The sequence below is a fragment of the Protobothrops mucrosquamatus genome, unplaced genomic scaffold (genome assembly GCF_001527695.2).
Source record: "Protobothrops mucrosquamatus isolate PMUCROS unplaced genomic scaffold, P.Mucros_1.0 scaffold790, whole genome shotgun sequence".
Classification (NCBI taxonomy): Eukaryota; Metazoa; Chordata; class Lepidosauria; order Squamata; family Viperidae; genus Protobothrops; species Protobothrops mucrosquamatus.
Window position 1 is genome coordinate 410,518 of NW_015387057.1, and position 26,333 is coordinate 436,850.

The window sequence follows — 26,333 nt, forward strand, 5'->3', positions numbered from 1 at the left end:
TTAAAAAAAGAATGTTAAAATGGGATTTTCAGTTCCTCTCAACAATTGGTATGTATATTAATAATATCAAACCATACTCTCTGGTTAGATGTGCTTGCTTTTTTCAATGTTTTGGCCTCGGGTAGGCAGTGGCAGGCATAAAATGTGACTCTTTTCCTTTGTAAAATGGCAAGTATTTCCTGTCAGTGGCTGTCTGTAAAAGTTAAAAATAACCCACAGGATGCACCTGAATGAAAAAGAAAAAAGAAATAGCAAAGAGAAAGAACCAAACACCCCCCACATAAACGTATGGAAACCAGAAGGTAGCTATATATTTGAAATTGCATAATTACCCCAGATCACATGATTAAAATCGTGGGTGCTCCATCCCTGGAGATTTTTAAGAGGCTAGGCAGTCACTTGTCTGAGCTGGTATAGGTTCTCCTGCTGGGGGGCTGGACTAGAAGACCTCCAAGGTCCCTTCCAGCTCTATTCTATTTTAAAATGGGGACGAGTTGTTGCAGCGTGGACTGTGCTCTTCCTTGAAAAGCAGTGGACATAACTGACAACGAGTACCCTTGTTTTCTTTCTCTTTCAAACCAGTTCTTTTATTTATTTTACTATTCAGAGCAATTATTTTGTTTACTTGCAGAGTATGTACATACTTACAAAAGATGTGTTCAGTCAATTCACTAATGAAGTTAGACTTTGGAATTGGACTAAAACAAAATACTGTTAATTCTTACGACCCATAAACTGACGGTTGCAGATCAAGAGAAGCCTGGAGAACTCTTGTTCATATCTGTGGGATTTATTTGAATGTATTCCAATTATATATACTTTTTTGTCATTTTTAGTATGCTAAACCTATCTGAAGGCTTAATGCAAGTTATACCTTTGATTCTAGCTTGAAGTCAGTCAGAAATTACATTCCCAAAGTAATTTCCCATTGCACATTATTGGGATCAATATGTCAGTGAAGAATCAATTATCTAGGCCAGGGATAGGCAACCTTGGCTCTTTTATGTCTCGTGGACTTCAACTCCCAGAATTCCTGAGCCAGCTTGGCTGGCTCAGGAATTCTGGGAGTTGAAGTCCACGAGTCATAAAAGAGCCAAGGTTGCCTACCCCTGATCTAGGCCAAGGATGTCTAAAGATTGAAATCATGGTAACTGATCAAACTTTGTAAATCTGAGACATTTTGTTGTTCGTCCAAGCAACTTCATCAGTCAAAGCAAAATTAGTTAGGCAAAGAATTTTGCTCTGACTGATAAAGTTGCTTGGATGAGCAATGGAATGTCTCAGATTAACAAAATTTGGTTCGGTTGCCATGATTCAATCTTTATAGACACATTAGTGGGATCAGCAAAAAGCATTAGTACTTCCAAAACTATCAAAGCAAAATAAAGCAGGTTCAGCAATTGCCCTCCTTAGGCAGATCTGGGAAAAAGAAATTCATGTCTCTGTAGAGCTGTGTTTGGTTTGTGTAGCTTAGCATTTGCTCATCCCCACCCAGTTTAAGATTCTTGACTGGAAATGATGAGTGTCAGGCTGAGGTTGCAGAAAAAAAAATTAAAACAGATCATGTGATGGCTTAGCTATCCCATCTTTGTGATCTGTAGAACACGGTGCTGCAGATCCCAACTTTTCTCTTCATGCAGACTTTGAGATGGTCACCAAAAGCTTTTGAAGACCACAACATTAACTTAGAGCCAGCGGTGTGTCATCTACAGCTGCTTTGACTCATGCAACTTCCCCTAAAATGGTTTCCATAAAACAGATTAGGAACCACTGATCTATCATGTTGTATGAACCCAACCAACTATTGCTCAATCAACAAACCAAAACTTTAGCATGGTATGTGAGCCCACTCTCATGCTACAGGGTGTCAGGAGATGCAGTCTGAACTACCAGAGCTTAAGGCGTCTCCTGTAGATCCTCCAATCCTTTGTCCAACTTGAAGTCCAGCTAATTTAGTCCTTCACAGAAGAAGCACTTTCCTTGCTTATCAAACGACTTCTGAAGGACAAGCTCCGGTAGCTTGGCATCCGACCATGGAATTCAGATGTCACAAAAAAATACAGGAATGGATCCAGGCAGCAGTTGAAGCTTGCAAGGCTTAAGAAAAAGGGGTGCAGGTACAAGATACTTTGCTTTACAGCACAGCCCCTCACCACATCTTCTTTTACCAACATGAAGAAGAAAAACATGACGTGATAAGGGGCGAAGCACACAAAAAACACGACGGCACACATGGACACCATCCGTAAGGCCTTCCGTTTTTCACCGGCGTTTTGTAAAGGCATTTGGTTTTCCTGGAGGGAAGCTCTGATCTTGGAAGTGCAATAGACAATGATTGCAAGAGGGAACAAGAACCCAATCAGCTCGGCGACCATCAGCATCCCGATCAAAGCCGCCTTGTTTTGGAACTTTTCAATCTTGAGATCGGAGAAGCAAGCTTCGGAGCTCTGGGTGTTCCTCAGCAATGGGAAGGTCAGACAAGTGATGCCAACCACCAACCAGATGGCAGCCGAGATGGCCACATCGTAGCCCTTCTTCCAGTTTTTGGCCTTAAAGGGATGGAGTAGGAACAGATACCTTTGCATGCTGATACAGGTGAGGAAACAAATGCTGGCGTACATGTTCAGGTACTTCAAGTAGAAGCAAAGCTGGCAAAGGAAGAGTCCAAAGGGCCACTTGTAGTTGATGTAATAATAAATCCGCAGAGGTAAGGAGAGGACATGAATGAAGTCCGCGGTGGCCAGGTTCAGCAGGAAGATGATGGCTTTGTTTTGCTTTCGGATAAAGAGGCAGAGCATCCACAGAGCAATGCTGTTGGTTAGGAGGCCTGGGATGAAAATGATGGAGTAAGTGGCGGTGTAAAATGTATGTTGGAAATTTATTCCGGGTTCAGAGCAATTCATCCCTGTTCCGTTGAAGGTAGGAGGACTTGGAAAAGTCCCACCATTGAAGTGATTCTGGACCCTGTAAGGAAAAGATGGCACATTAATAAAGCTACAGCAATAGCACATAGATTTATATGCTGTCCCATAGTGCTTTACAGCAGTTTACAATGTCGGTATGTTGGCCCCAACCATCTGGCTCATTTACTGACTTCAAAAGGATGGAAGGCTGAGTCAACCAGAAGCCCATAAGGATCGAACTCCAGACTGTGGGCAGAGTGTGCCTGCAATACTGCACTGTACCACCAGGGCTCCTAATAGCAATAGCACTTAGACTTATACACTGCTTCATAGTGCTTTACAGCCCTCTCTAAGCAATTTACAGATGCCAGCATATTGCCCCCAACAATCTGGGTCCTCATTTTACCGACCTCGGAAGGTTGGAAAACAGAGTCAACCTTGAGCTGGTCGGGATCGAACTCCTGGCTATGGGATGATAGATAGATAGATAGATAGATAGATAGATAGATAGATAGATAGATAGATAGATAGATAGGTAGGTAGGTAGGTAGGTAGGTAGGTAGGTAGGTAGGTAGGTAGGTAGGTAGATAGATAGATAGATAGATAGATAGATAGATAGATAGATAGATAGATAGATAGATAGATAGATAGATAGATGATAGATAGATAGAGGAATAGCACTTAGACTTATATACTGCTCCATAGTGCTTTACAGACATCTCTAAGCAGTTTACAAATGCCAGCATGTTGCCCCCAACAATCTGGGTCCTCATTTTACCGACCTCAGAAGGATGGAAGGTTGAGTCAACCTTGAGCCGGTGAGAATTGAAGGGAATCGGAAGTTAATGCTTTTCTTTTTCTTCTCCTCTTTAACCTACATAGATAGGCCTCGACTTACAACAGTTTGTTTAGTGACCGTTCAAAGTTACGACACTGAAAAATGTGAGTTATGACCGTTTTTCACACTTACGACCATTGCAGTGTCCCCATGGTCACGTGATCAAAATTCAGATGCTTGGCAACTGGTTCATGCTTATGACCGTCGCTGTGTCCCAGGGTCACGTGATCCCCTTTTGCGACTTTCTGACAAGCAAAGTCAGTGGGGAAGCCAGATTCACTTAACAACCGGGTTACTAACTTATCAACTGCAGTGATTCACTTAACAACTGAGGCACGAAAGGTCGTAAAATGGGGCAAAACTCATTTAACTGTCTCACCGAACAACAGAAACGTTGGCTCAATTGTGGTCGTAAATTGAGGACTACCTGTACTTTTTCATCTTCCCCTTGTCCTCCCCTATTTTCCCATTATTTTTTTGGGTGGTATTTCTGTATTTTATATTTTGATAAACTAATGAAATACTTGAATCAAATAAATAAATAAATTAATGCTAGCCATTTCTGTAACAACGGTCTCTATGAATCCGCAAAACCCAGTGTCAAGAGTTTCATTTCTTTTCTGTCTCAAGCACAAAATCCAGAAGAGGTTTGCAAGCAAAAGAGTTTTCTTGCAGAACTTACTTGCAAAAAGGGTTTCTACAGGGTGTGGTTTTTATTCTGGTTCTTCCCTAAATTCTGAAGCTTCATCTTGGAGTTGTTGACAATTTCATGAATGTTAATCTTAAATTAATCTGCCAAGGACCTATGTAAGCGGCAAGTTTTATTACAAGCTTTCCATTTTTGCACACTGACCATGCACCATATTAGCCTAAACTTCCTTGAAAAACTTATGTAATTTTAATAACTTTTAATAAAAAAAATAAAGAAAAAGAAATGCTTCTGCGGCTTGAGAACGGTGGAATCATTTTGACCAGCTTGTAAATTGTTGCAAGTTGCCTTCCGCCAACCTGTTTGTTCATGCATTTCCTATTTACTAAACTGCTCTTGCGTACTGTTCAAAAGTTTCCTGTTTAGCCTTTTTGCCCATTAATTCTTATTAAGGTGGCAGCTTCAACTCCCTCACTCAGGGCAGGAAGTCAATAAAAATCAAATTTCCAACTTCTGTTTTACATAACGACACCTCTGGGGAAAACGGTTCTTACTGCACGTTGGCAAAAGGGCTTCTGTGATTTCTCTATCCCTGGAGGATTAAATTATAATGAATATAACTCAAGATTGTCATTGGCCACAAGTGTATTCTGCCTGAGTTTCTTTCTAAGCTGGTTTTACCAGTAGCTGGCTAAGTGCAAGCTTTACCGTGCACCTAAGAGTTACTACTGTATAGAGGCCCAGTCAGCAGTAAATTAGTAAGAAATGGGGATAGAAGAGAATATTTGTAGTTCAGAATTGAATTCTGGGGCCCTGGGCTTGGCTGTTTTCTTGCACACATTTCATTACCCAACTAGGTAACAGCATCAATGGTGGAAGGACATGAGGTTTGCAGAGAGGAGAAGGAGGAGGACTGTGGGGCCCTTGGTGCTCTCGGAGCCTGGTTGTTTTCTTGCACACATTTCATTACCCAACTAGGTAACAGCATCAATGTGGAAGGGCATGGGGTTTGCAGAGAAGAGGAGGAGGAGGAGGAGGAGGAGGAGGACTGTGGGGTCCTTGGTGCTCTCTGAGCTTGATCATTTTCTTGCAGACGTTTCATTACCCAATTAGGTAACATCATCAGTGCTAGAAGGGAGTGGAGTTTGCTTTCTGTTTACATGTAAGTGCCTCGCTCTGCCAGTGTTGGTGGAAGTGTTTCTCATGGTTCCTTGACTAGGCTGTTATTTACTGTTAGCTTATTTGTCTGAGTTGGCAGTTCCTTGATTGGGGTATTATTTGCTGCTTGCTTGTTGGTTTTGTGTTAATCTGTGGCTATGCCTCCTTGAACAGCATGCAGACAGAGATGGCCTTCCCTCACAAATCAACCCACAGAGATTTTTCATAAGATGTAACTTAACAGGCAGCACATGCACCCAAGGGATGCTTGGCTTCCAGAACAGGAACAAACAAGAAACTGAAGTTGCAAACTTAATTTCAAAAACTCTCTTTAGATCACTTCATGTCTTAGAGGGAAGGGCAGTAGAGCAATGAAACTATGGGAGAATGTAACTTTTTTTGCTTTTATTTCAAACCATATCAGGTAACTACATTAAAATGAATCCAAGATACATCTAAAAAAAATAGAAATATTAAAAAAAGGTCTACTACAACCTGAATAAAGAGAGAGGTACTCCATTTCAAAATTTATAATATTTAAAGAGTATACCAAATTATAATCTATTGCTATTAAGTTAAAAACTCAGTTTGGTGTAGTGGTTAAGACATCTGTCTAGAAACTGGGAAAAGGTGAATTCTTGTCTCGTCTTAGGCCCAAAGCCAGTCACTCTCTCTGACCCACAAGAAGGACGTAATGGTCAACAACTTCTGAAAAACCTTATTAAGAAAACTTCAGGGAGTTTTCCAAGCAGTTTCTGAAAATCAGACACGACTGAACAAAAATTTAAGGTAAACCATAAAATCCAACCAAGTTTAATAAAATTGTGGTTACTGCTTCTGACATTTTATTTCCTTAACTCAGTCTGTGATGTTTTTTCTAATGTGGCAATCGAAAAGGTCTTGCTAATCGCAATTCAGTTGTTATATTGCCTAGAGTTCTCAATGTCGCACAGTCATGGTTTGGGTTGCTAAAATTAAATAGATAAATCAATTCTTTATTTTTAACTTCATGGTTTTGTCCAGTAAATAAGTGTAATAAGCTTAACTCTGGAAAGTATTCAGTTTTTTGTTTTGCGATGTTACTTAACTCTTCAAAACATTTTCACCAAAAGGGTATAACTGTATAAGGTGACCACCACAAATGAAGAAAAAAATCCCCAAAACAAACCTTTATTTAGGTGTTTTTTTGGGGGGACAACCTCCATAGCATTTGGAAGAATAATTTTAATATATATGAGCCAGCCTAACAGGGATGAAATATCAACAGTGTTTAATTTTCCACTGCACTTCTTGTATTGAAAGTGAAGTGAAGCTGGTTTCCATTAAGTGTTGACAATTTGTCTCCTATATGAGATTACCAAAATCAATATCCCAAGCTCCAGATGGCTCTTTTATTTTAAATTACAGTAATAACCTATACACTTTTGAAATTCATTTTGGTTGTTCTGAATAACGAAGTTATTTATATACAATTTGTAAAATTTGTACAAGTCTGTATTGCTGAAGTTCTAATGTTTCTAGTGCCCAGAATTATTTTATCTATTTTACTTTGGAATTAGATCTTGGGTTTTGTTTTATATTTTTGATACGATCATAACACTATTCAGTTAAACTATCTATCCCAGAGGAGATTTGAGTTGACATTGAAAAGGTGACGGTAGTGTATAACCAATTTGTTGCTGTATCTGATCTTTATTGAGAGGCTCACCATGGCTACAGCAATCTTTAAATCTATAAAATTCATACGTTTTCAAAGAATTCAATTTAGCCAAAGGTGCAGGTAACCTTTGCAGATATCTGAATTGGAATTCAGCAAGGTCTGCCTGCAGCTTTTGGACAAAACCAATTTTGTACCACATGTTATACACCTTCCTTCAGTGGTCTGATAAATAAGTTTTCCTAATTTATGCACAGCATACTAAAAAGCAGAGACATCACCCTGCCAACAAAAGTGCGTATAGTCAAGGCCATGGTTTTCCCAGTTGCAATGTATGGATGTGAAAGCTGGACCATAAGAAAGACTGAGTGCCAAAGAATTGAGGCCTTTGAATTATGGTGCTGGAGAAGACTCCTGCGAGTCCCCTGGACTGCAAGGCGTTCAAACCGGTCAGTCCTAGAAGAGATCAACCCTGACTGCTCTTTAGAAGGCCAGATCCTGAAGTTGAAACTCAAATTCTTTGGCCACCTAATGAGAAGGAAGGACTTACTGGAGAAGAGCCTAATGCTGGGAAAGATTGAGGGCAATAGAAGAATGGGAAGACAGAGAATGAGGTGGCTGGATGGAGTCACTGAAGCAGTAGGCGTGAGCTTAAATGGACTCCAGAAGATGGTAGAGGACAGGAAGATCTGGAGAAACATTGTCCATGGGGTCGTGATGGGTCGGACACGACTTCGCAATTAACAACAATTTATGCAATTGAAATGCAAAGCATGATCCTGGTGAACAGCTATTCCAAAAAAAACCCCACAACCCTGGACTTCTAGATTTACTGGTTCTGCTCAATTAGCTGGGACAGCTATGGGTGACGGCCCTATCTTTGCCCAGGTGTGTCTTGTGTTCCAATGGCACCCATTCCTGGATTGCCAGGTCCTGCTCACAGTCAATCCTTGCTCATTTCCTAGTGGGATTATTGCAGTGTACACCATGTGGGGCTAGAAGTTACAATTGGTTCAGAACGCAATCGCTCATGGTTTGTCCGTATTACACCGTTGCTGCATGAGCTGCATTGGCTCCTAATTTATTTCTGGGTGCAATTCAAAGTGCCTGTTATCACCTTTAAAGCCCTACGTCAGTGTTTCTCAACTTTGGCAGTTTGAAGATGTGTGGACTTCAACTCCCAGAATTCCCCAGCCACCTATTCTGGGAATTGAAGTCCACATACAGTATCTTCAAACAGCCAAGGTTGAGAAACATTGCCCTACATGGTTCAGGGCTAAGTTATTTGCAGGACTTTTTCTCCCGGCTAGATTGGGCATCTCCAGTCCCTTTCCTTAAATGTTGTCATGTAGTGGGACTTCAGAAGCAGGCCTTTTCCACAAAAACCCCTCCCCTGTTCCACCAGACCCCAGAAACTAGATTCTTTCTTCCATATTTTTATTCTTTTGTGCCTCAGTCAAACAGCAGTTTCACTCATTGTGTTTATCTGGCGACAGTCTCCCCAAATTTTCAAGAGAGGCATAAATTGGTATATTTGCTCATTCCAGCTTTCACGAGTGCAGTCATCTGGTACAGACCGAGTTGATCGTATGAAAACAAGGTCTTTACTAATATTTTCTTTTTTTTGCTAACTAAAGAGGAACATTCTTCCACAACTGCAGACCGGGTGGGAAATAAAATCTACCTCGTCTGGTATCCCACACTTCAAATTCTGAAAGTCTTACCTCATTTGGAGCATCAGCAAAAGCGAGGTGTACGGAAGAGGCAATCTTTGGATAGCAAACTCTTGCCTGGTTCTCTTTTGGAGAGTGATTCAGAGAGGAAAAGAAAGACCGTTGATTGGCTCTTGTTCTTGCAACGGTGTGAATGAGGATCTGTTCGCAGGAAGTTAGCATTATGTTAACCACAAAAATAAGGCTGATAGGCAAGAATTCCGTCCAACGGTGTTGTGGTGCTTAAGAAGATATAACACCCGATTGGACACCTGGTGGCAGTCATTTTTGCAACTGCAAGACATAGCAATCTGAGTTGGGAAGGCTTATCCAAACAATGGTGTTTCTGCTGTAGCAAAAGTTGACTCCGGAAATCAGGCAGAGACGATGTAATAGTAACATGTAGATAGAACTCTTTTTATTTTCAAATAAGCTTCAGGAAGAAAAGGCATTGAAGGGTTTGGGGCAAATGAATCAAGTCCTCTCTGCACTTCGGAACTGTTTTGGAAAACTGAATTTGGATGTCTAAATCAATTTGAATTGATGCTTCAAACTCCTTCCGTTCAGACAGATTTAAGATACGAAGGCAACTGGATAAATTTGAGCACGTTCGGTTCAATGTGATACTTCCACAGGACTGTTATTCAGAAAAATCTTATCAGAAAATAAGAAAGATGGCTCTGCCTAAATCTAAGGAGTCTCAACAGATTTTGTTCAGAATCTATTTGGTTCAGGTTTCTTCAGATCAACATCTAGAGAATCTCCCAAACTTTTGTTTAAGACTATCTAGAAATTTCCATCCAGTCATATTAACCCTTTGAGGTTGACCAGACCAAGAAACTGACTCCACAAGAAAACTAACAGAATAACAGAATTGGAAGGGACTTTGGAGGTCTTCTAGTCCAACCCCCTGTTCAACAGGAGACCCGATAGCATTTTAGACAAACGGTTGTCCAATCTCTTCTTAAAAACTCCCATTGATGGAGCACCCATAACTTCTGAATGCAAGCTGTTCCATTGATTTAATTGTTTTCAGTGTCAGGAGATTTCTCCTCAGTTCTAGGTTGCTTCTCTCCTTGATGAGTTTCCATCCCTTGCTTCTAGTTCTGCTTTCAGGGGCTTTGGAGAAAAGATTGACCCCTTTTTCTTTGTGGCAGCCCCTAAGATATCGGAACATTACTAGCAAGTCACCCCTAGTCCTTCTTTAACCTAGAATACCCCTTTCTTGTAACCATTCTTCATATGTTTTAGCCTCCAGACTAGACCAAAGCTTAAGATCTGTTGTATTAACAGGTTCCTAGAAGTCTGATTGTTCTGTTGCTCCTTCCCACATAAACTCATTGAGTCAGGTTGAGTCTCTTCCTAATTCTATCTCCTTTTCCAAGGCTCAAGCAATGCCTCTGCCCCCCCCCTTTTTTTGGGGGGGGGGAAGTGTAGGAGTAAGGACTTCTGAGTATTTCTCCTCAGTTCATGACCCTCTACAGGTAAACCTGAGAATATAAGCATGTGAATATTTCTGGTAAGACGTCTGCAATAACAGGAAGTTTTGACCAAGAGTTACACAATGCGCGTGCGGTTGTCTCATCATTAATTCAAAACAGCACATTAAGCCAGACTACAGTATGGTGTTTTTATTTGAAGTTCCTGACGTGAATCCAATAGGAATAAATCCCGGATTCAATTCCATTTTTGACCCGGAAATTTAGATTAGCAAGTTAAGTGTAGGATTCTTGCTGTGGCAGAGGCTGGTAGATGAGATATTGCAGAAGAAAACAATTAACTCTTCATTTTATTATTATTATTATTAATAATAATAATAATAATAATAATAACAACAACAACAACAACAACTACCCACTTTCACATTGTTAGCCAGACTGTTATGTGGAGATGCACAGTGATGTGTGCTGGAGGGGTCCTTTGTGAAAGTGAAAATTGTGTAAGCCCCTTGTGTGAAAAAGTAATTTCGGTAGATTAAATGCAGGAATTGCCAAATGTTTGGTACATCACATTCCCTTTTTAAACTTTTTAGAAGCCTGCACTGTCCTGTCCCATTACATACATCCACCATTTTGTACACACTGGGTCTTCTCTCTCACACACACACACACCAGACTCTCCCTCAGTCCATTTCCAACCAACCAATCACACATACACACACACACCATTATTTTGTGAGTAAACTCTTCATAACACATGGGTAGTTGCTTAACCCTAGATGTGAAACTTGGCAGGAAATTGCTTTACCAAACTGACCTAAATTCTTGGTGTCCTCCTGTGATGACGTTACCCAGTTTGGTAATGAAACGTCTGCAAGAAAACCATCAAGCTCAGAGAGCGCCAAGGATCCCATTGTTTGTGGAGATTCTCCGCCATCCAGATCATGGTTGTCCCAAAGGTGCTTTTTCAAAGGGCAACTGGACTTTCTTGGTTTTTCTCTTTGCATTTCCTATTTTTGGCCACGAGATGGTGACCTATACCTTTAACAATTGTCCTTTTGCTCCCATCAAAAGACAAAACCAGATGTCGATCAAGGGGAAAGAACAGTTTTGCTCCCATCAAAAGAGAAAACCAGATGTCAATCAAGGGGAAAGAACAGAGTACAATCCTTCGTGGAACTTTCAGCTTCAGAAAATTGTTCTTGCTTTACTCTATTATCTTTGGAAAAGGTTTTCAGAGCGAAGCAATTATTTACAGTACTGTGATATATTTAAAATATTTATATTCTCTACTCCACCCTGGAAGGTTTCCACCCTTGATTCCAGAGTAATAAAAATAAGAAAGCCCTTGAAATTTGCAAGCTAATGATCCTTTTCTTTCTTTCTTTCTTTCCTTCCTTCCTTCCTTCCTTCCTTCTTTCCTTTTTCCTTTCCTTTCTCTTTCTTTCTTTTCTTCTTTCTTCTTTCCCTTTTTCCTTTCCTTTCTTCCTTTCCTTTCTCCCTTTCTCCCTTTCTCCCTTTCTTCCTTCCTTCCTTCCTTCCTTCTGTATTGTCTCTACCATTTCTTTACTCTACAGAAAATAAGCAATTATTAAAATAGAAAAAATAGGGGAAGGGGGAGTGCAAAAGAAAAAAAAGAAAAAGAAATAAAGAAGAAATAATTCCCAGAAACAAAATACATTAACTTTTTGATCTGAAATTCAATACCCAATATTTCTAAACTCATAAGCATTTCTTAATGGTCACATTCCAAAATTAGTGTAGTCTTTCTGCCAGCTTTTGGCAAAAAGTCCAAAAGTGGTGTTCATGTCGAAACAAACTTAGACAAAGTCTTTTCTTTAGTCAAGGTAGGAAGGATGAGTCAATCAGCTAAATAAAACAGGCACAAGCTGGGGAAAATCCATCTCCCCTTTGTGGCTTGGAATGCACACTTCAATTTAAACGTGTCTCGAGTGGTTAAGAATTCCATGGAAGGGAACCGACCATCTTGATCTCAAACTTTTAATTTCTACCAACTGTTCTCTATTGAAGTTTAGATAAAGTAAAAGGAGAATTTTCTTTAAGTGCTGCTGGAGAGAGCTCAGGCAAGGAAGAGTTCATAGATTTTTAAAAATATGGATGAGGTGATGGAAGGGCAGAAATATGGTCATCTGTTGTTGTTTTTTTAAATGAGGGTCAGATCAATTTCTCCACCCTCTCTCTCCAACAGGAAAAAATCACAGGAAATAAAGCCCATCTTCAAACAAAATTCCCAAAGACCCGTTATTTTTTTTTCTGGACCACAGAGTCTACAAATAAGATGACCCGATGTTGAACTTAGTCCAGGATTCCTGACATTGGTTTCTCTATCCAAATACATTTCAATCGGATGGTGGAAGCTTGTATTTCCCTTCGCTTGACTAATCTTTGCGTTTCCAGCAGACTGAAAAACAAACAGAAGGAAAGCAAAGGAAGGAAGGAGATGGCAATTAAGACACGTCTACCCTGAAGTGACTCCACCAGGGCAGGAAAAGTCTGTCTCTTGTCCTCCGTTCACCTATTTTGTTTGAGAGATGTTTCTTCCCCAAACAGGATTTTCTGGCTTCCTTAGCTACAAAGATTTTTTACATCCAGCCCCAAATCAAGACAAATTAGAAAAACACAGATCGTTAGGCGTACAATTGTGTACGTCCAGTCAAAAATTGCAAATGTTTTCCATGAGCTTACAACATAGTGTAGGATCTGAGTCAGTCACTGACACCAAAGCTTTGTTCTCCCAAACTTCTGGGCATATCCTAGAGCCCATTGCTCAGAGAACTTCTTTATAATAATAATAAAGTTGGAAGGGACTTTGGAGGTCTTCTAGTTCAACCCCCTGCTCAGGCAGGAAGCCCTATATCATTTCAGACAAATGCCTTTCCAATCTCTTCTTAAAAACTTCCAGTGTTGAAGCATTCACCGCTTCTGGGGGCAGGTTGTTCCATTGGTTAATTGTTCTGTCAGGAAATTTCTCCTTAGTTTTAAGTTGCTTCTCTCTTTGGTTAGTTTCCATCCATTGCTTCTTGTCCTGCCTTCAGGCGCTTTGGAGAATAGCTTGACTCCCTCTTCTTTGTGGCAGCCCCTGAGATACTGGAAGACTGCTATCGTGTCATCTCTTAATTAAAGTAAACATACCCAATTCCAGCAACCGTTCCTTATGTTTTAGTCTCCAGTCCCCTGATCATCTTTGTTGCTCTTCTCTGCACTCTTTCTCCAGGTGCATTGGGCTGTTCAATGCTGTTGTATTTATATGCTTCCTGGTTGTGTGCATCTTTTAGTTGTTAATTAGGCCATTGATTGTTGGCTATTCAGTCATTAATTATTGTTTCCTTTTGCCAAGTACCTAACAGGCAGGTGGTAAATCAGCACTCCTCTTGATTGACGGAATACAGAACGATAGACATACAAAATAGTATTCATTTAATGAGGTCTTCCAGAAATAGACAGAGATATAACATCCTTTTTAGGGCAATAAGGACTATCTAGGAAGAGCATGTCTCACATCCAGAATTTATGGGCATCAACCAAGATCTTGGTAAATATGATGTACTCTTAATTTACTCTCAGATTATTCTTAAATGCTTGTCATAGTTTACCTGCTATTGGTCTCAAGAAGTCTCCTCAGAAGGATATGAATGGAGGAAAATAGACTCATGGGAAGTCACTTTCCCAAGGTCCTCTCAACCTAGAACCAGTTTTGAGCATCCAGGTTTTTTTTTTAATAATTTGTCTAAAGTTTTGGCATTCTGGATGATGGCAAGACCATTGAAAAACTATGCTTCCTAAGTATTCAAGGAGTTGGGGTCCTTTCATTTGGGATGTTAGATGGTCAGTTAATCTTGCAATCTTCAAGGAATGGCTGAGGATGACCCTCTTGATCTTCGAAGCATCTTCATTATCCATTAACATTTCTTCTCTTTCATCCAAAAAGCTTAGTGTGTCTGTGTATAACTGTGTGTGTCAACAGATGGCAGCACCGGACAATTTTGTCAGAAGTTAAGTAGGATTGGAACTGGTTAGTAAATTAATAAGGAAGTTCAGAAGTTGGAAAGTTGAAAAACCATCATAATAGAAGGCAACGGGAAAGCACTTCCAAATGTTTGCCAGGAAAATTATATGTATCCATGCAGTCACCCAGAGAAAAAAAAATACATTGGAAGAACTCAATGGCACTACCATTTTTCTATTCTTATTGATGCCAGAATTGCAAATGTCAAGAAAGTTAAGGTCTCCATTGACAATCTGGAGTTGAAATACACCTTTCAGCACATTTCCCTAATATTATTCCTTCCAGCTGGGTTGGGACCACAGTTTCTGAAGGACATCAAGCTGGAGAAGGTTGGTTTAGACTAGGATCCAGAGTTTGCAGGGTGTGATGTTGTAACAAGCAACAGCTAGCATGGATCCACAAGTATAGGCAACACCAATCAGATGGGAAGAGATTGGGCAATCCTGATGAACTTGGGCCAACTTGGAGTTAAATGTTGTTGTTTTTTAAAAAATCTAGGCTTATTTATTTGGGTTTTTTTTTAATGCAAAACAATATGTATATTCTCCCCTTTACAAAGCAATAAAAAAAAATCACACCTTGAAGACGGGTGAGAATTTCTAGTACTGTTTTTTTTTTTAAATAACCCTGAAACTTGGGATACATTTAAAAAAAAACTTCAGCGGAAATTCTGCTGAAAACCACACAGAGAGTGAAAGAAGCAGCCGCCAGTCTGAAATATGTTTCCAGATGGTTTGCTGGATAAAGATCAAAGCTACCATCTGACGGTTACGGTCTCATGATCCCAGAGATTAATCAGAAGTTGCTACAAGGCTAAGAACAACTTCAAATAAGAAGTATCAGAGGATCTTGGGATCTTCTGGTGTGAGGCTGACGATATTTTGCAAAAGAGAGAAAGGCAGGGAGGGGAAGGTAGAAGGAAGCAAAGAACTGCTGGAAAAAGCAAATATTGTATTTTCAGAAAATGTTAAGCCACGCAAAACCAGGAAGATGTTCTTCAACTCCATTTATGAACGTGTAAAGCTGTCATTTTTGGAAACAACCAACAGAACAATTTCAGTATTATTTTTTTTTAAAAGGTACTGGTTACACTTCCACTTTTTCTTTTTTCAAGGATGTTTCTGGACTTGAAATATTGACTTGTTTAACATCTAAGTCACTAAAGCTAGAATGCCGTGGCAATAGCACTTAGACTTATATACTGCTATGTAGTGCTTTTACAGCCCTCTCTAAGCGGTTTACGGAGCCAGCCTCTTGCCCCCAATAATCTGGGTCCTCATTTTACCGACCTTGGAAAGATGGAAGGCTGAGTCAACCTTGAGCCGGTTGGGATCGAACTTCTGGCAGTGGTGAGAATGCAGTTAGCCTGCCATTCTGCATTCTCACCACTGCGCCGCCCTTAAAAAATGGTCTTGTGATGTTTCAGATCATCTGCAAGATCAGAGGGAGGATTCCAGACAGAGGAGAGAAAATTCAAACATCAAACATCCTCTTTCTCTGCAGTCTCTCCAGAAGCATCTGTAGGAGTTTCAAAAAGTTAAGACGGCAGCCAAGACTGGGCATTTGAAGTCCTGCCCTTTTTACACGCAGGCAAACCAAGATAAAGACACAAACACGTATTTCCTTAGCTTCTGAAGCTAGCAATTTTTCTAACCTGGGAAAAATGAGTTTGCTAGGAAATGGGTCTCCATCACAATAAACGTCCTCCAAGAAGCTTGAGGTCAGCTTTTATATGATGGTACTCTTTCGTTCCCCCACCCCCCCCAAAAAAACACCCCTGTAAAGAGATTATGAGACTGGATTCCAAAACGAGTTTATTGCTGAACAGAATTCTCAGCTGCTCTGCTAAGTTCATTTTTCTCCACTTCTGAGAGAAGTTCTATTCAGACCACGAGTGCAGCATTTAAAAGGAACAACGGAGCCCCCTTGCCCTGAATGCTAATTAGTCACGTGCATGCCCATAAAACACACATTTATGCAGGCATTCGTTTTTATTTCCATTAATAATAAAAGAAAAGAAAAGAAAAGAACCCATCCCGTCTTGCTATTTGCAATCCTCAGCAACCCAGTAGGATCTCTGGGTAAATTTATTTCAGGCCTTAAATGACAAAATAATGAATCTTTTCATCTACATTTTTGGCAGATGAAAAGAACCTGGGATTATACGTGAGAAAATTGACCACAACTCTTGGCTTGTAAAACCAAAAAAAAAGAAAGAAAGAAAGGAACATTGTAAGCTTTGGCAGGACCTCGAATTTAAAAAAGAAAGCAAAATAATAATAAAAAAGAGCCAGCATTATGCTAGGATTAGAGTCCCTTTATGTATGGGTTAACCTGGAGTCAGTCCAGCCCCAGCTGATTTTTTTTCCCCCCTTTGCTAGCTTTCAACATTTCCTTAGGGAGGCTAGACTGTGGTCTTCTCCAAGTCTTTAAAGAAGCAGCTTCCCATTCCTCCCCCCCTCCCAGTTAAAAATTAAATAAACTTGTCAGAGGTTCTGCTCAGAAGGAACAATGTTAAAAGCTCTCCAGAGAGCACTGGCTCCCTCTTGCTTTCAACTTCGGCCCAACTAAAACACTCCTCTCCTTTTTACATCGAGGAAGAGCGGATTCTACTGTTTTCATTTAAACTCAAAATGAGGTTCTGGCACCAGGCAAGCTCAAATCTTCTAAATCCCATTGATGTGAAAGAGAAGGGGACAAGCCACTTTCCCAGCGACGGGAATGAGGAGGAGATGTGATAATAATAATGATGATAAAGTTGGAAGGGACCTTGGAGGTCATCGAGTCCAACCCCCTGCTCAGGCAGGAAACCCTATACCATTTTGGACAAATGGCTGTCCAGTCTCTTCTTAAAAACTTCCAGTGTTGGAGCATTCACCGCTTCTGGAGGCAGGTTGTTCCACTGGTTAATTGTTCTAACTGTCAGGAAGTTTCTCCTTAGTTCTAGGTTGCTTCTCTCCTTGATTAGTTTCCACCCGTTGCTCCTTGTCCTGCCTTCAGGCGCTTTGGAGAATAGCTTGACTCCCTCTTCTTTGGGGCAGCCCTTGAGATATTGGAACACTGCTATCATGTCCCCCCCTTGTCCTTCTCTTTGTTAAACTAGATGGGGGAGGCCAACATTCTTACTTACTCCTCCTTTTCTTTGAGTCCTGACAATCCCACCCTCCCAGCGAAGAAACTGTACGGTGTTATTAATTATCCCACCTTGAGCTTCTGCAGGAAAATTAGAGGGCTGGGGAGAAATCTAAGAATCATGTTGGATTTAGCTCAAATTTAGCTTGAAGGATTTGAGAATTCAGGGATGTTATCCAATGCTCGATCCTTACGAAGGACCATTCCATGCCCACTTGCAATCCCCCTAAACTCACTAGATCAGAGGTCCCCAACCTTTTGAGCACCAGGGACCGGTTCTGTGGAGAAAGGACCGGAGAGTGCGTGGTTTTGTGTGCTGCCTGCATACCACGAATGGGGCTTTGTTTGTTTGTGCAGACCGGTTGTTGGCATGCCGCGGCCTGGTACCAGTCCATGGACCGGGAGTTGGAGACCCCTGGACTAGATGATGTTTTACCAGATTTCTTTCTGTAGGGGAAGAGCAAACAGGGTTGAGTTAAGCATGTCATCAGCTTAAGAATCCTTACATTCCCACAAATGGCCCAATCCCAATCCCTCTTGAATTCCGTTGACCCTTATCTGGCACCAATTTAGTACTGAACTTGACTAAATTCTTGTACCAATAAGAGAGGATATTTGTAGCTCTTGGTTGAAATTAGGGGGTCCTTGGTGCTCTCTGAGCTTAGTTGTACTCTTCATATTGGAGGAGTATCCTCCCCTCAATGTGACTGAGGGCATATGCCAATCCGGTATCTGATTTTTCTTTTAATATAAACAATGCTACGCTTTAATGGTTAAATGGCCTAGACATTGGTATTTGAACATAGATATTTTTAACATTATATTTTATTGGCTCCTACTAATCTAGAAGAAATGTTAATAGATATTGCTAATCCATATATCATATGACATACACTAAATAAATAAATAATCCCCTTAGATCCTTGAGTGTAGGCTTGAGTAAGTGTACTGCAACTTAATGGATGGCTCCGATTCTTTGCACCTGGCATTTTCATGGTTATCGCCAATCGGGGGTTAAAATAATAACGACCTATATAACAGTAAATTCATCTAAATAACCCCCTATATGAATACTGTTGCACTGTCCCCACGATTGAAAGTCTTAGTGTAGATCTTCCATCCTGAGGAACAATGGTATATTTTGATCCCATAATTGCATTGTTCAGGAGAACAGCCCTGCGTTCAAAACCACCTCTTCCTCCTCATTATGTTTTTCTTAACAAATCCCTTGAGTTTCTTTCCCCCATCTTTTTAATTCCTCTGCAAACATTTCAAGAAAAAACAATCCCTTACTTTGAACCGTCAATTCCAGAATTACTTGCAAAGATAAGCGGAAATTTATCCTGCCAGCATTTGCAATGGAAATATCTACCCATTGTTGTTGGCTGTAATTGTCCTTTTTGCATTCAGAACCAGAAATAGAGGTTAAGTGGGAGAAGGATGACTACATATTAAGCAAAAGCGATAGCATATCCTGCTTCTTAGTTCTTTCAAAAGACGTTGATCCTAAGATAGCTTGACAAGTGCCTCCAATATGACTAACATTCTACTCATTCAGATATTTATACATTCATATTCTACCTACAAAGGAAGTTCCATGTTGGGTTGCATTCCTTGTTCATTTCAGAAGGGAAACTGGAGGGGAAATTCACCTGAGAGGGAGGAACCACTATCCATATTGGGGGAAGAGAACTGGGAGAACAGATTTACTTCTACCCCATCAGATTTGGGGGGAAAAGGCCGTTGCTCAACAATTACACAGAAGCCTAGCAATAGTGGCAAATATCTGTAGCTCAGGTGTAGGATGAGGGTGAAGGTTCATTCTCTGAGCTTATGGGGTGGTTCCCAAATGTTTCATTACCAGTCTAGGTAACCTCTTCAGAGGAGGTTTTGGCCTAGCACTTAAGGCATTGGGCTTGTTGACCAACAGGTTGGTAGTTTGAGATCCAAGCAACGTGTTGACGGGGTGAGCTCCCGTTCTTGCCTCAGCTCCTGCCAGCCTAGCAGTCCGAAAGCATGCAAACACAAGTAGATAAATAGGTACCACTTCGCTGGGAAGGCAACAGCGTTCCATGTGCCTCAGCGTACAGTCATGCCGGCCACATGACCATGGAAGAGTCTTCAGACAATGCTGGCTCCCTCAGCTAGGAAATGGAGATGAAAACCGCCCCCTAGAGTTGGTCATGACTAGAGAGGGGAAACCTTTACCTTTTTTTTAATAGTAATCAGCAGGGGAGGGAATAAATAGGGACAAGATGAAATGTTTTATTTTTCGGATGCTTCAAAAGCCAAAATGTACATACAGGCAACGTTACTGGAGTTAAAACATGAGGATGTGTTTTCAGAAGGAAGAGCGTCTGCTTGACTTTCCATACATATATACGTTCTACATAAGTCCCACCTACTGGGTTAATACCAAGTTCTCTGCAGTTCAGTGCCTATCCTATTGTTAGTGCAGAAAGCTTCGGGGTTAAAAATTGGATTCACAGGTCAGGTCTCCCCCATTCGTAATAGTCTGGTCACTCATCTCCTCCTGTATCGGTGGCAGGGGAACTTTTGTTAGAGGGGTTTCGGTTTTGAAAAGGGAGTCTGTTTTGAGATGAGGAATGACATAGAACGATTTCTGGAAGGACTCTGAAGTGAAGTAGTAGACGAAAGGATCAAAGCAACAGTTGAGAGTGGCAATACACAGGGTGATTGGGTAGAAGGTTTTGGCGAATGTCTCCAGAGAACAGTTGGCTACGGCTTGAGAACGTACAAGGGCATAAAGGAAAAGGATGGAATTGTAGGGGACAAAGCACACCACAAAGATGGTGACATGCACAACTATCATCTTGAGCACTTTTTCTTTGTTTGTGCCAATCTGGGAGAGGGTGGCTGGCTTCCTGAGGGTCCTCAGAAGCAGCGATGAACATGTAAGGTTGAGCAGAAGGGGAATGATGAAGCCAACCACTTCAATAAATATTGTAATCTTGGATAAGTAGGTCTTCCATACGTCTTTGGGAAACCCTTCAAAACATGTTGTTATGCCATTGGTGGTATTAGTTGTGGAAAACAAGGATGCCAGGATCCCTCCACTGAGTACTAAAACCCATACTCCTGCACACACAATTGCTGAATTACGTCTTGTCCTGACCAAACGAGACCGGAAAGGGTAGACAATAGCGAGGAAGCGGTCCACACTGATGCAGGTGAGGAACAGCATACTTCCGTAGATGTTGGTCAAGAAGGCTGTTCCTGAGATCTTGCACAGAGGGTCTCCAAAGGGCCAGTTCCTGTTGAAATTGTAGAAGATCTTGAACGGGAGAGTGAACACAAAGAGCAAGTCCGAGACTGCCAGGTTGGTCATGAAAATGGTTGTCTCGCTCCGCATTTTGATGCGGAACCAGAAGACAAACAACGAGGCACAGTTGGTGATTAAGCCAAGGATGAAGACCACACTGTAGACAGCTCCATAGAGGTTGTACTTGAAGGAATCATCAATCATGCAGGTATGGTTGTTGCTATGATTTCCCATTCCAGCACTGCACTTGGTGAAGCAAAATTAAGTGGCATCCATGTACTGAAATTCAGGAATCCTCCACTGCTTCAAGAAGCACCTTCTGTGGGTTGAAAGCTTGCGGCCACAGAGTCATGATGTGAGCCTTTCTCCTGAAGAACACAAGAAGGTTGGGAAAGAGGTGAGACCCTCAGAGACTCTATTTAGTCCTACAGAACTAAAAAAAACACCGATAGAAGAGAATATTTGTAGCTTAAGGTTGAACTGTGGGGTCCTTGGTGCTTTCTGAACACGGTTGTTTTCTTGCAGATGTTTCATTACCAACCTAGGTAACATCACCTAGCACGGAGGACATTACCTGGCTTGGCAATGAAACATCTGCAAGAAATCCACCAAGTTCAGAGAACACCAAGGACCTCATAGAAAACACGTTCTCTGGCGTTCGGTTACAACGTTCCAATTAAATGAAAATTATTTTTTCTCCTTATCTTTTTCTGCATCTAAGGAACAGACACTTGAGTTGATGTAGTAGAGGAATTCAAACCCTCATTCACATTTTATTTCTGCTACAAGAATAACTCTCAGTATTTCTTTTAGACACAACTTTACTTTTTTGTTAATTTTTATGGGGTTTTTTTACTTGTAAACTGCTCAGAGTCGTTTAGACTCTGAGGTGAGTGGTGTATAAATTTGATAAAATAACAAACTAAGTTTAAAATTCAGTTGAGTAAAATATGTTGGTTCAATTGATATATATAGAAACCCAGCTATGGGCTTAGCATGCTGTGTGAATCAAACCATCACATTAACCCACTGTACTTGTTTACTAGTTATGTAAACAGAGCAACTGTGTTTTATTAACAGATACCTAGTTTGTAGTGTGAACTCAACCAGACCCTCAAGGTAGGCCAATCCCTCAATTGCAGCCAGACTGCAGCCAGTTCGTGTTTGCTATAGAAAATGTGCATGGATATTTTGAAAGTTATTTGAATAGAATCAGCCCAGACTTTTTGCACAGTGCTGTTCTGGACTCAAGTTTCTTATTGCAATGTTATTTGCTATAGAGCCTAATTGAGACTGAACAATCTCCGTTAGAATATCTGAAGAACTGATGAAGCTTCTTGGATGAGAAGAAAAATGTTTTCAAGAGGAAAAGAAGTCCAATTGCCTTTTGAAAAGCTTTGGAATTCCATTAGGATAAGAAAACGTCTCCTCTTTTTATCCTATTGCTAGATAATCATCTGGATCGTAACTGAAGGAAGCAGCTTTTTCTTCCGGGGAAACAGACCCTCTCCTCACCAAGATTGCAGAATTTATTCTCCTAGTTGGCAGATAACCCCACATAATTTTCCTCCCCGTGTCAATGACAAAAATGCTTAAGGCATCTGAAGGCAATGCTAGCAAAAGAGTTGGGTGACTGGCAGAAGGGAAACAAACATCTGGCACACAAAAGCAGAACAGACATTCCAGCTGCTTGTTTCCTGTTGTAAGACAGGCTCTAACATCTGACCCAGTATGTAAAGCAGTAAAAGGGAGGGGGAAAAAAAAGAACCACGTCAGTTGCCATCTGGAGGGATTTGAGGAGCAAATGTTAAGACAATGCAAGGCACCCAATCTCTCCCAAAGAATTTGAACCATGAAAGATTTGTTTGTAGTATTTAAGCCCAGGAAGAAGCACACACACAAAAAACCCCACAGCTAAGATGTATTCAGTTAAATCTGACGTACCGGGCATCATTTTTAACTTTATTTAAAAGCGGTATTAGAATAAGTGAATCTCAAAACCTGTGTATTGTTTAATTATTTCTCTTTTTTTAATGCTTCTGTGATCCTCTTAAAGATCATGGCGTTTTGATGATTGTGGGTATTGCTTTTTAAAAATACGCCAGTTTACTTTGCATGATAGCTAGATGGATGGATGGATGGAGATATAGATTGATTGACTGATAGATAGATAGATAGATAGATAGATAGATAGATAGATAGATAGATAGATAGTATAAGATAGATAGATAGATAGATAGATAGATAGATAGATAGATAGATAGATAGATAGATAGATAGATAGGTAGGTGATAGATAGATAGATAGATAGATGATAGATAGATAGATAGATAGATAGATAGATAGATAGATAGATAGATAGATAGATAGATAGATTAGATAGGTGAGTAGATAGATAGATAGTATAAGATAGATATAGGTAGGTAGGTGATAGATAGATAGATAGATAGATAGATAGATAGATAGATAGATAGATAGATAGATAGATAGGTAGATGATAGATAGATAGATTAGATAGGTGAGTAGATAGATAGGTAAGTAGATAGATAGTATAAGATAGATAAATAGATAGATAGATAGGTAGGTAGATAAGGTAGGTAGGTAGGTAGGTAGGTAGGTAGATGATAGATAGATAGATAGATAGATAGATAGATAGATAGACAGACAGACAGACAGATGGATGTAGGTAGGTACATAGATAGACATAGATAGAGATAATGATAGATAGATATACTGTAGATAGATAATCTTGTGTTTATAACTTTCACAAAAAAGGAAAAGATTTTTAGATTCTGGAGCAGGGGTGAGACATTTCTATGCCAAACCACATGGGAATACAAAACTCTCTTTCATAAACTACTAAATCATGACCTCCGGCTGCAGTGACAGCACTGCGTCTCTAGAGAAACATTAAAAAATACATTCTGTAGGCTGAAAATAGGCTTAATATAATTCCTGCCCAGGCAAGAACCCAGGTGAAAGTTTCTCTTCCTCTGAAGTACATTTCACTCCACTCTTGAGCTTTCAGCAAGAGACAAACCTTTCTGTGTTCCATTGTTTTATTGTTTGAGCACCGTTGATGTTGTTCATACCTTACTGTTGTATTTTTCTTTTTTGCAAAATACACCAGAACGAGCCATAAAACATTAACAAATGATAATGAACTCAAAGGCTTCCTTATGCTTTTGCAATCTTTTGTTGTTGTTATTAAATTTATATATCCCGCCTTTCTGCATGCGCATGTACTCAAAGAGATTCACAAAAACACAATATATAACAATAATGATAAAATGCATCTAAAATTCCTTTTTAAATAGTCCCTATAAAAGCAGAGATATTTCTGATGGCCCAATAAAGCTCCCTGCTATTTATGTTAAGTCAGGTTTTAAAAAATGCTTTTCAACTTGGTAGCCGATACATCTAAATCTGATGTCTCTTGAGAATGCTGGAATTAACATCATTTCTCCTTTTTTATTACATTGTACTTTTTGATGCATCACATTGTTTTAATACAGTGTTTGTATTAAAATTTGAAATTTCAATTGTTGAAATTTGTTGAAATTGTTAACATTCTATTATTTAGATAGCTTAAAGTATTGAAAATAGAGAAAGAAAAGTAAAAATTCTGTCAATATTAATTACAATTCAGGATGCCAATATTCCAAGCCCCAAAATACTTGGCGTTTTCATCCGAAATTAAAAACAGCAAAAAAACTGCTAAAATTCACATCAAATATTGGTTATATAGTAATGGTTTTGATCTTAAGCTAATTACTTAATATTAAATTCTCCAATGTGTTATAATTGGTTGATTGTTCAATCGATCAATATATAGGTAGACAGACAAACAAGATAGATGAAATAAATTTAATAAATTAAAATATCTAAATATATTTGAACAAGGAAAAGAAGGACACTGAAAAAAGGAGGATAATTAATTTTTATTTCCTTTTTTATATATTTGCTAACGTGAAATATTTGTAGCCATACATGCCTCCTTAAAAGCTGGACAATAAGTGATGGCATTTACATTTCTACATTATGAGAACAATTCTTGCTTAAATTTAGTTAAATTGATAGTTTTGCCATTGCTGCAGATTCTCTAAGTTTAAGTTCCCAATCAATTGTTGTCAGCTTTGTGTCTTTCTTCCAGTGCTTTTTTTAAAGTTTTTTTTATAGAACTGAAAGATAAAAACTAACAAACATAAATAGTTAGAAGGACAGATAGAAAGAATAAAGAGAAGAGAGAGGTTAGCAGAAAACAAAAACTATAGAAAAAAACACAGAAATATAAAAAAGAGACTTCCAACTCTTTTACAAAAGATATAAATAAAGCTTAAATTCAACCCTTAGTCTAGGACTACACTATAATATGCACTTTTCAAATGGACAATAGTTTTTATCAATCATTGAATCCTTATGTTATCATTTGATTCCTCCCCCCCCCCCCCGTTTCTTGCAAAAAGTCCACCAAAAGCTTCCATTTAAAGTTCAGTTTTCCCAGTGCCTTTTCTCTAATGGGAGCCGTTAATTTTGCCATCTCTGCCAATTCCATCACTTCTGTATCTCTCTTCCAAAATTTATTCTCACTGCTATAAGCACAGACCACATTAAAATTATGATATTTATTGTTGAGCATTAACACGCTTCCAAATCAACTTCCCGTGTTTCACAATGAATAAACATGTCCCTTAATTACATATATCGCATTCCAAATTGAATCCACAGGGCTAAGGATTTCTGGTTTCTATATATTCAACACCAGACGGGGTGCAAATAAAAAATGTTGGTTAGCAACCCCTGCCTTTCTGTTTACGAACCACTTTATATGTGCTACCTAAAGACATACAAAAAGCCTATTCTTTCACTTTTGGTTCCTTTTGTTAGGGAGCTAGCACAATAACTGTCCCTTGTCTGTGTGCCTGTGTCCCTGTTTCTCTGTTGCCCCAGCAACTGAAAACATTCACAAAGAAATTCAGTGGCGATGGTAAAGCACAATGCGCACCCTATTAGAACTTAATTCGTCCACTCCATATATAAGTTCAGTGTGGTAGTTTTCAGGGACTTTGTATTTAAACTCGGGCAAAGAACATATTTGTGCAATATTTTTGGTTTGCTGGCTGCGCATCTACAGTTCTATTTTTTTAAGCATGAAAGTGGAATTATCGCCCAAGACTTATCAGATAGCCTCTTCTGATCGCCATGGACACATGCACAAAGCAAGAGTTGATTTATCTTGAAGACTTTTATTTTCCCTTCCAATTGCCTGTGTCTTGGGGGGCTGACCAAAGGAAGATTTATATATATACATATCCCACCTTTAAGGTCACAGGCTGGCATTGAGGAACCAGCAGAGCATTAAGGAAGATGCAGAAGGAAAACTGGTAGGGCTACAGCTCCCTAACAAATATCAGATTCTGCATGGAGATGGTCCCAGATTCATTCCTTGGCTTTCCTGAAAAGGATGGAAAAGCCAGGTCATGAAACTTCAACTCCACTACAATTAGTCCTCAACTTACGACCATTTCTTTAACC

At 39.8% G+C, this 26,333-nt stretch overlaps 2 protein-coding genes across 2 annotated transcripts; both read right to left on the reverse strand.

Moving 5' to 3' along the window:
* Positions 1 to 1,860: 1,860 nt before the first annotated feature.
* Positions 1,861 to 2,919, reverse strand: LOC107289961 (putative P2Y purinoceptor 10). The gene has a single exon (XM_029284650.1). The coding sequence runs from the start codon at positions 2,901 to 2,903 to the stop codon at positions 1,953 to 1,955; it is 951 nt and encodes a 316-aa protein (XP_029140483.1). The 5' UTR covers positions 2,904 to 2,919; the 3' UTR covers positions 1,861 to 1,952.
* A 16,856-nt stretch (positions 2,920 to 19,775) lies between these two features.
* On the reverse strand, positions 19,776 to 21,154 carry LPAR4 (lysophosphatidic acid receptor 4). Its single transcript, XM_015818794.1, has one exon. The coding sequence runs from the start codon at positions 21,030 to 21,032 to the stop codon at positions 19,986 to 19,988; it is 1,047 nt and encodes a 348-aa protein (XP_015674280.1). The 5' UTR covers positions 21,033 to 21,154; the 3' UTR covers positions 19,776 to 19,985.
* Between the last annotated feature and the right edge of the window lie 5,179 nt (positions 21,155 to 26,333).